The sequence below is a fragment of the Eumetopias jubatus genome, unplaced genomic scaffold (genome assembly GCF_037043125.1).
Source record: "Eumetopias jubatus isolate StellerSeaLion01/CBP00866 unplaced genomic scaffold, mEumJub1_p1.0 scaffold_14, whole genome shotgun sequence".
NCBI classification, from domain to species: Eukaryota; Metazoa; Chordata; class Mammalia; order Carnivora; family Otariidae; genus Eumetopias; species Eumetopias jubatus.
Window position 1 is genome coordinate 80,891,368 of NW_028274820.1, and position 10,696 is coordinate 80,902,063.

General features: G+C 38.6%; 1 protein-coding gene across 1 annotated transcript in view; it reads right to left on the reverse strand.

Annotated features, from left to right (window-relative positions):
* The window catches only part of SLC13A1 (solute carrier family 13 member 1), an 81,590-nt gene extending 78,748 nt beyond the window's left edge, over nucleotides 1–2,842 (reverse strand). Inside the window, exon 1 of the mRNA XM_088018463.1 lies at nucleotides 2,744–2,842. Within this exon, the coding sequence (XP_087874589.1) occupies nucleotides 2,744–2,842 (99 nt within the window). The remainder of the gene's footprint in view (nucleotides 1–2,743) is intronic.
* Nucleotides 2,843–10,696: the final 7,854 nt, after the last annotated feature.

Genomic DNA, 10,696 nt, shown 5'->3' on the forward strand with positions numbered 1-10,696 from the left:
GCTCTGCAAAGGGAATCCCTTCTCCTTCACTTTGGATATTACATTGCAAAACCACTGGGGGTTTCTTATCATTGATGCCACATCTCTGAACTGAGATGGAATTAAAGTAAGGGTTAAAGCCAGTCTATAGAAACAACTCAATAATCAGGAGAAAAATGAAAAAAAAAACAAAAACCCAAAAACAAACAACAGTCAGTAATTCACTGTTCATTCTACATCGTATAGACTTACTGTGTTTTTATAAAGCAAATTGATTTTTTGTTTTGTTTGAATTCTTTAGTTGTTCTATTACTGTTTAGAAGCATTGAATTCTCCAGTTCAGTAACCTGAAATTTACAATAGATTGATTTGCATCCATGTCAAAGTAGCCTCTCCTTTAAGTTCATACCCTCCAAAGGCCTATTTTCTTTGAAAAAAAAGTTCTGCTTTCATTGTAAGCAAGAGTTAAAATAATATTCTTTGAGTTTATTTAGCAGTTGATTGAATGATTAAATATGTATTTGAAGTAGACAAAAACGAAATCATGTTATTGTACTAGGAAAAAACCCTCACATTAACATTGATTGAATTTTAACAAATGAGTTGATTAGAGGAAAAGGAAAGAGGAACACAGTTCATCGAATGCAACTTGATGCCAGGTCCCTGGTTTCTCCACAGACCTAATGTACTCTTGTCATAGCACCTTGCAAAAAAAAAAAAAAAAATCAATGGCTGCATTTTTTAGCAATACACTTTCTGATTAATGAATGATGCACTGAAACCACTGCTTTTCATTTATTTAGTTGTTCTCCCTTTCAAAGAATTTATATTAACTTTCTCTGAAAATTATGGAAGATAAAGTGTCATGCATGTGTACATCAAAGGAGTAGTAGCCATAGCCCAAGTTTGTACTGACTAGTTAAATTTCTGATTTTCTCTGCCATAAGTGAGGACTTCAATTGAAACTAACCCAGAAATATTACAATATAGCAGCGGTCCAGGTATGAACCCGGATGTATTCATAGAATGGTAGAATTCAGCCAGGTCTAGGTAACCCATGGGACCAGGGAAGTTAAAAGAGAAGGCCATCATGCATGCTACAAAGAGTAACAAGTCTTCAAAGGGGTTTTGGGTTGAGTATTCAGATTAGAGCCCTGTGTCTGTGCCTCCAATTTGTCATCTAGTGGCCACCAGAGATCCATATAGGAGTCTTCAGAAGTAGTTGGAGTGGGAGGGAAAAGGAGGAGAGGGAAAGATTAATCACACAAAATTTAAAAAACAACACCAACCAAACCAAAACACTGGACTGTGCCTATTGTTTTCACTAGAAATTCTTTAAGGCTTTGAGGGTTCAGAATGATCTTTGACCAAAAAGGGTGGGGAGTCCTTCCCTTCCTCAGCAGGAAATTGTGAGATGTCAGTGTGAGGACAGGCCCAGCCAAGGGAAGCTGCTAGAGCTGGGTGGTTGCCCTCTGCAGCAGAAAACCCATAGCCAGGGGCAGCAGAGGCCAGTCCCTTCTCTAACTTAACAGGCAGAGGAGACGTCGGTAGAATCAAAAAGGACTTTTCATTAGCTCGCATGAATTTCCTTCAGAGGTTCCCAGAGCAGTGGCAGATTTTTGAGGGCAGACTTTTGAGGATCCATCGTATTATAATCACTGATTCTATTTTAACCCAGACCGGTAAAACCTTGATTAATACTTGTTAGAGAAGAGCATCAGAAAGGCATCCTGGGGTGGTGGGAATTGCACCAGCTGTGGGTCAACACGTTTAGGGAGACTCGTGTGGCCCTACTTACTGTGTGCCAGCACTGCTCCGAGGAAGTGCTTGAGGAGTGCTTAGGCATTTAATCCTCACAGCAAGCCTGTGCCTATCCCAATCTCACATATGAGAAAATAGAAGCATAGAGAAGTTAACTAATTTGCCCAGGTTACTCAGCTTGTAAGTGGTATACCTGGGACCTAAAGCGGAAAGCCTAACTCTAGTGCTTGTCCTCTTAGCAACTGACACTCATCATGCCTGACGTAAAGAAGGTGCTCACTAAACGTGTGCCAATTCGAATCATTTTAGCATGGGATTAAAAATGTCCTGGGTTTATTGTTCTGGACTTAGTAGACTGACTACACTTAAAAGCAAACAGAAAAATGCTTATAGTATACCAAAATGAAATAAAATATCAAATGATCAGAACATGGTGTAATAATTTATTAAATTTTCTGAGTGACCAAGGAAAATTACTTCATGCTTTCAATGCTTTCTCATCCCATAAGGAAACAATATTTCTAGGAGGTTTGGTGGCCCACAGCAAGCCTTGAAGCTGACAAGTAAATTAGTCTGTGTTAATTTACTGGGGCTGGGGCTCCCCGTTGTTTTTCTAGCTCTTCCCGGGGTATCACATTGCTGCCCAGGCTTGGGAGAGGGGACTGTGCTAACCCAGGCTCCTCCTTGGAGACTGATCAACCAGAATGACAAGCTCTCAAGGCTTGTGCCTCTTTGCTCTTCCTCTCATCTAGTTGCCAGGCAGAGAACAATTCTGACTGAGTATATTATTTAATTATTCTAGTTAGTCATGCTGAGAATCAACCAACATTAACCATTAAAAAGGAGAACAGAGGACAAAACACGACATATGACCATCCTGACTTCCAACTCAAAGTGGCATCCCTCCCCCCACTCAGGTCTGAACGAGGCAATTACATAGAAACAATAAAGGACAATTAAATAAATCAGGAAACCCACCAGCCTATTCTCCAGGTTCACTTACCTTGGTGCGAACGATGATTGGCAATGGCAGTAAAACCAACAGAGTGAAAACTATAAGGAGAAACCGGCGATAAACTAAAATATAACTGAGAATTTTCATTGTCGTGAGCAGGAGCCTTTGATAGTGCTCTCCTCAAAATAAGGCAGATGTTAAATAGCCAATGTGGATTAATATTTCTCCAGCCCGTCATCATCACTTACTGCCCTAGAATGATCAACATGAGTTAAAATTAAATCTTGATTTTTATTGTTTTACTGTCACAATTAACATGGAGAGATAAGCCCAAGAGTGTTTGCAAGAAATCACATTCCACTTGCTAGTGTGGCTTGTGAAAGATACAACTGTTCTTTCCCTACTTAATTTGTTCACATTAACTAGAATATTGACTGGCCGTATCTAGGAGAAGGCAAAATTGTGAGGTTCATTAAGTTTGCCCACAGTGAGGCTCCTCTGGCCCTTCTGACATCCCCTGACTTCTGGGCTCTGCACTTGGGTGGTGCCTCGGGCAATCTCTACCGGATGCCTCCAATGGTCTTCCTAAGAAAGTGCATTTTCAGTGTGTGAATTGAAATAGCAATTCCAATAGTAGGAATTTCAGTGTATGGCAGTGTGAAAGGTAAAGGTTTTGGTACAGATGGATTTTTCTAGGGCTTCTCAGATAATGTGTTGAGGCAACCCTCTACACAGCCTACATGAAGTTTGGCTCAGAGAAGTGCCCCTGACCTCTCTCATTCAGGAATTCTCTGCACTCATTCAAAAGATAAGTAACACTGCTTCTGATGTTGAGCAGCACTTTTCTCCCCAGTACCACATTCAGTTGCAAAGTGATTTATCTACTGTTTGAAAGCAAAGTTCTGTATATTTCTTGAACCCTATGGCCTCTTTTGATAGAAAACCAAAAGTTATCATAAAGCCTTATATAAGCCCTTCCCTGTTCCACTCTTTCAGGATTGAGTTGATACTATTGTGCTGATATTGACTAAATAATTAACAAGGAATCTGCACAGAGATGGGTCATTGGGGCCATCCAAGGGGTGAGTGTGTGTGTGTGGGTGTATGTATATGTGTGTGTAAGCACGTGTAAAGATGGGTATAGTTCTAACAGTGATATGGAGGATGTATTTTATTTTTTTTTAAGATTTTATTTATTTATTTGACAGAGGGAGACACAGCAAGAGAGAGAACACAAGCAGGGAGAGTGGGAGAAGGCCTGAGCCGAAGGCAGACGCTTAAGGACTGAGCCACCCAGGCGCCCCTGGAGGATGTATTTTAATACTGCTCAGAGCTAAGGAGTCTGGTTTGTTTCTCATTATGTAGTAAATTAATAACCCAATACTCTTCAACTAAACAACTACTATGCATAGGTATAACAGAACACATTTCTTTCTACAATTTATAGTCAATTTCTCTCCATATAAGTAACCTTACTCTGATGTAATCTATGGTTAGCATTTAGACCTTATTTCTAATTCCACACTAATGTAACTCTGCTTTCTTTTCCTATCAAAGAAGAAAATTCTTTCACCAACACTCACCATATTATCAATGTAGATGAGAAAGCATTTTTTTCCCCTCTGTCTAAATTTCTAAAGATACATCAGGAAAATCAGCAGAGTAAACAGGAAAAAAAAAAAGTCTCCAAACCATAAAGGCACATTACATCTTGGATTTCTTAGGTGAAAAAAAGAGAAGGTAATTGCAAATGATAGTAATGAACAGGGAGCAATAATAATAAAAAGTGTAAAAAAAAAAAAACCTTAAAGGAACAGAGTTACTCAAACTGTTTCAATAGTTTTTTTTCTATATAACACCCTGTATAGTTCATTGCATGATTTTTTTTTTTTTTTAAGAAACCTCTTCTGTTCTTAAATTTCCTTAGGCCACCTGGTGAGAGCATTTGAGCCTCACTTTCTTATCTTAGAGGTTTTTACTTTATGAGATGACACCCAAAATGAAAAGGCATTTGTGTGACATTTAACAGAAATGAGGGAACAGTAGCACTCAAACCAGACAGAGATTGAAGGGGAAACTCTTGACATTTGTCAGTGCCTCCTTTCTGTGCCCTATTTTCTCTATTCTGGTACTTTCCTCACCAGATTAAGGCTTGCAGGACCCTCCCTCTAGCCAGCTCAGTCTTCTGTGGGTGCCCCTTATTACAAAATGGTCCCACCTTTCCTTTATGTCCAGCCAATCTCTTGTTTCACTGTCACATAGAGCAGAGATCTGACAGGATACTTAATGCTAAGCATGAATGGCTGATGTGAGCTGCATACCTCCCCAGGGGTCACCAGAGAATGACACTCGTTTGGGAGACCTTGGCCCCCTTGGAAACATATCTTAGGGTGTCCTTCAAATCACAGCATATTGTTAACCAGCTCTACAATTGTCAAAGTGCACCTCTTCTTGGTACAGAAAAACATAAATCTCTCTTAATATGTTACAACTGTGTTATATTTGACCTATATGACCTAAAATGAATTACATCAAGGCATAATCATGGATTACTTCATTTAAAACATGTCCTTTACAAATATAAAGATATTAGAAACATTATTCACTCATTCACAGTTATTTACTATGTGCCAGGGAATTTACACCACCACCTCATTTAAGCTTCAAAACACAATACAAGATATTGTAATTATAGGCATTGTTATAATTATTTCTCTTTTATAGATTTGGAAACTAAAATTCAAAGAGGCCATGTAAAATGTCCCAGGTACTACATGATATAATAATGATGTAAATCCTGTTCTTTCTGGTTCCTAAGGCAATGATTTTTTTTTTTGAACTATGCCATATGTCTACCATAATGACTATGAATGTGACACTAAACACTAAATCATCAGATCTAGAATTTGTATATAGACACATGATTTGGTTGGCTTAGAAACTGAAGCTCTAGGGTTTGCTTTTTTTTATGTTCCTTGAGCCTTATGGTTGAACATAACATGTGAAACTTGGGTTCAAGCATAAGCATAAAGAGAAAGAAAGATTCCTACTGTATATACTCCGAGTACCTTCATAAAGAAGTTAGACTGTCCAGGATAAGTAAGTTGTGTAGACAGTCAACCTGAGGGGAGTGGAAATCAGCTTTTATGTGGATATCCTACATGCTTCTCTCAGCCTTGTTTTCTGGGTATCTCTGTCTTATACCACATTTGCTCCCAAATTTGTGTTTTTCTTCAGGCCTTTCCCTCTTTCAAGAATATGCTTCCCTTCTCTATATTTAAATCCCACAAACCTTGAAGTGTGACTTGTAGACTCATCTCAAATCTGCTGCCTTCTACAGATCTGTCCTGATAATTCCTGACTTTCCACACACCCACCCAGGAGTCTCACTGGGCCAACTACAGCCAAATAATCTGGAGTGCTGGACGATGGTACAGAAGCCCTGCCCTGTTGGGTCAAAAGATGGCTTCATGTTTAGTTGGCCTTCTACATAGTTTTCATGCATACTAATATTTGAGAATCATTGACTTGGTATTTGTAAGATACAGTCAGCCTGGAGTAAATCACTTATACTAATTACTATTTTAATAATACATGTAAATCTTAAATCTTCAATAAGACTGCAAACTCTCTGAGGACAGGGGACAGTAACTTACTCCCCTTTATGTCCCTAACAAGGTGCTAGGTACAAGTGAACACTCTGTGAAAAGTTTCTGTAAACTTACCTACAAATATAGATGAATGGGAACCAATAAAGCCTCATTGCTGATAGAGTATGGTTTATAAGAAGAGTACTGGGTGTTATACAAAACTGATGAATTGTTGAACACTACATCTGAAACTAATGATGTACTCTGTGTTGGCTAATTGAATTTAAATTAAAAGAAATAAGAGCAGTTCTTCAATAGAGTATTAGGTTTGCAGAGAGATGTGGCTTCTTTAATGGGGGAATATTTGCTCCATTGCAAATGTACCCATAAATACTAAGACAAGAAAGTGTGTATACTTTACACTTTGACTAGGAAAAAAAGTCAGAATGCTTTTACTGTGTGTTCCTATTTTCATTCTTAGAATTTTTAGAGTTCAAAGGGCATGGCACTTTTAGTCAATTGCTATTGTTGAGACCATCGAGTCAAACAATATAGGTCAGATTTTCTCCTCACAGTCATTTGTTTTTAAGCTTCGACAAGTCCTTAATTCTGACACTCACTAATGGTGCATCTCCATTTATATATTCTGGTTACGTTATAAATTCCATAACTTCTAGACATTGCACTGTGAAGGGTTTACTCTCTGAGTGCCATATGTGAGCTGTGCCCCCAAACCTTTTTAGACACTATGAAAACTAAGATAATTTTTTCCCTCCTAACTAGCATCTAGTGGTCAGTTTCCTCAGTAATTTTTAATATTTTTTTATTTCCTCTGGACCACTTTTCCATTCTTTAAGGTGAGTTCTCTTGATGAAAGTGAAACATATAGATGATGTATATAGTAAAATTTCCAGGCCCACACCAATTAACTGTATCAATTTTAATTTTTCTTTCCTAATATAAAGGATAAAGCCATCATGTGGGAAGGAAAATCACCCTGGAGACTCCAGATTCCTGCACAACTCCTAAACACCTAAATTTGTATACTGATTATTAACCACAACTTTAGTAATCATTCCTCCAATGCCCTGAAGTAAATGGCTGACTGAACAGTGAAGATTGAACTGTGTCCTAGGAGGTGAGGACCTGAACTCTCACAAACTGAGAAGCAAAGCACATTCCAAAAGAGGACCTATTTCCAGCAAAAAAAAAAAAAAAAAAAAAAGCAGTTGCCAGAACACCTTAGTACTCCAGCCCAGATACAACTGGTCACACCCTCTCCTGGGGTGGGAGGAACGTTTCCCTTTGACCAAGACTGACCATATCTTTATCTTGGGCTCTCTGGGGGATAAAAGGGAAAAATTTAGGGGTGGAGGGAGGAAGAGGGAGATGTGGAGGAGAAGAGAAGAGGAAAAAGGACATTCTGGAATACTTGGCATGCCATTAGAAAAGAAAGGTGAATTGTCTAGAACTCTGTTTACTTTTGCTCCCTGCCCATCCCTCCCTCCTTCCCTCCCATGCCCAATCACCTTATGTAACAGTCACGTTCCAGCCATCTGTACATGTGAGACAGTACTGTCATCCTCGTGATAACCTGTAGGGTATTCAGAGGCGAACCCAGGACTCCTGGATGTAGCAGGTGTTGCCAGCATCTGGATGGGAAAGCAGACCAGAGTTTAAGGTAAAGAGAGGATTGCTTACAATTGATTCTAGGACTCCCTGCATTGGAAGCTGAGGAACCACAGAAACAGACCACATGATCCCAGCTGATCCAAGTGTTCAGTCCTCTTGTAAAGTTAGAAGGATTTCATATGGTTCAAAGCAGGCAGTCAGAAACTGCTTTTAGGTACAGCCACAGAGACCAGTTTAAAGAAACCAGGGAGGTAAAAATTTGGCCCTCGTGATCTCAGTTCTGCTATGAAATTCACCATTGCTCACAGCCGTTAGGTCTGTTTTTTCTCTCTCAGAAAAAACATTGGTATTTCTCCCACCATTTCACCACCAAACATATTGTCCATTTGAGCTTGGAACATCTCCTGTCCTTGTTGACAGTGAAGAGAGAAAGGGTTCACATAGTTCCTAACAGTGATTCATTTTAAGTATAGTAAGTAAGTGGCATTGACATAATCCAGCTTACTGTCAAGCTGACCCATCTTCCTTGGAAGTTATTTTTTACCTAAGTATAGAATATTTCACAACATGCCATTACCATGAGCCCAGGGAGTTAGCCAGGCTGCCCTCTTGCAGTAATTTTCTGTAGACGTAGCTACAGCATTCACTGTTCTTCACCATATGGCTTTTATTATTTGGGTTTGGCAGCTTTGGGTTAAAAATGGTAGCTTATAGAGGAAATTCATTGTTTATAAGAAGTTAATGTGTGCCTTGTGACAACTTAAGACCTTATGAGGAAACTACTGACATTTATTCTGACAAGTTATTTATGCTTACATTTTCATCCATGTTCTTTAACCACAGATTCAGAGAGGTACATTTTCAGAAGAGTATTTTCCTCTCGATTTATATGATTGTGCAGTTAAACCACATTAATTTACAGACCATGAGGACACAGCTTAATTTATACTTTTGGCCTGGATAAACATGATATAAAATGACAGTGGTGAGTAGTTTAAATTCTGGGAGATTTTAAAAGAAATGAGGCTAATAAAATGGACCCTTCTAAGCAAGTGAATTGATATAAATAAGATATGGTGCCTCCACAAGACAGCTTACCATCAAATGGGGAAGACACCAAGCACACGGCCAAGAATTCCTCATGGCTTAGAGCATAAGACACGTGTTGTGACAGCGCAACTAATTCTGTTATCTCTGTTATCTTTTACAAAAATCTCCATGATCATAGTCCCTAAAATAACTAATTAGAAATTCTCACAGCAAGAGCCTTGACATAATGTGGTTTCCTCTACATGTGGGGAATCACAGTATCTCTGGTTTGGAAAATTGTTTAGGCCCCTGTGACACATTGGTGCTGAAAAGCCCATTTGTTTGATTGTGTTTTTAGCCCATTCTCTTTTTTTCCTAACTTATGTATGTATGTATGTAATCTCTATACCCAACGTGGGGCTCAAACTCACGATCCTGAGAGCAAGAATCCCATGCTCTTCTGACTGAGCCAGCCAGGCACCCCTAGCCCATTCTTGAGTGGCTCTAACCATGGATGATTTAAATCCATATTTAAATTCCATATTTAAATAACCCCTCACTTCTCTGTTAGATTCTTTTTTTCCTGAGATTGAGCCAAAATTTGTCTTCCTGTACCTTCCATCTACTTTTTAAAATTTGCTTTTTGGGATCATTGGGCTAGAGATGGGGAGGTAGAAATCCAGCTACTCTTCCAGACAACCTTTATATTTTTGAAGTCTCCCTTTGTCCACTTGCTTCAACTCTTCCTCAGGTCTCAAACTTGAAGTCTTTCCACTATCCGGGGCACTCATCTCAGATTAAAAGCATGAACTAGTTTTTTCTCTATCCCTGGCCAATAGAGGTATTAAACTCTATTACCTGAATACAGTGCTCTATTGCAGATGCTGCTGGGTAGACAGGAGCAGTTCTCATGTGGTTCTTATAGAAATGCAAGCTGCTCTGCAGAGTTTGTTTTGCATTGCCCTATTACATTGCTGAAACATTCTGAGCTTACTATCCAATAAACGTTCAAAATATTTTTCTGTGAGCTATAGCTTAGTAATCCCTATGTTGTCATGCTGAAAAATATGGAAAAATTTCCCTGTGAATTTCTATCTCGTTAGATTTTTACATGTTTTAAATTGCCATGACTTCTGTCATCTATCACATACATATGCTATATACATATTTAATGATAGTGCCCTCCATATTTTTATCTAAAATCATTGATAATATAGTCAATAGGTTCCTCTCTCCAGATACTTTTCTTCAAGTTGACATTCTTGCATTAGAAAGCAGCTCTTGGATACTCATTAACTCAGGTCTATTGAATTGTCTTCTTTTAGTAGACATGTACTTTTAGTAAAATGTAGTCCATTCTAGAATCTGGCCCAAGATTGACATCTCACTCACTCATGTACAGTTAACAGCAACAACTTTTGCCTTGTTGGCAATCAGGATGGCATGGTCCTGTCTCCCATCTTTAAGCACAAATCCACAGTTCTTTAAAAATTTTTGAAATCTACCTTCCCAGAAGTTTTTGTTACACATCTGATTATGTCTACTCTCTACTCCTTGGCTAGCATAAATGCCAAAAAGGACATAAACCATTTTTTTCTAAGGCATAAATTACTCTCAGCTTCACTAAACAGTTCTTCCTCTATACTTTGAAATATGCTTTTGTCTGGATAAGAAGTATTAGTAATTATACTTATTATATCATGGTTTTCACCAGAGAAAGAAGAACTATCTATCAGTAATCACTCAAAAA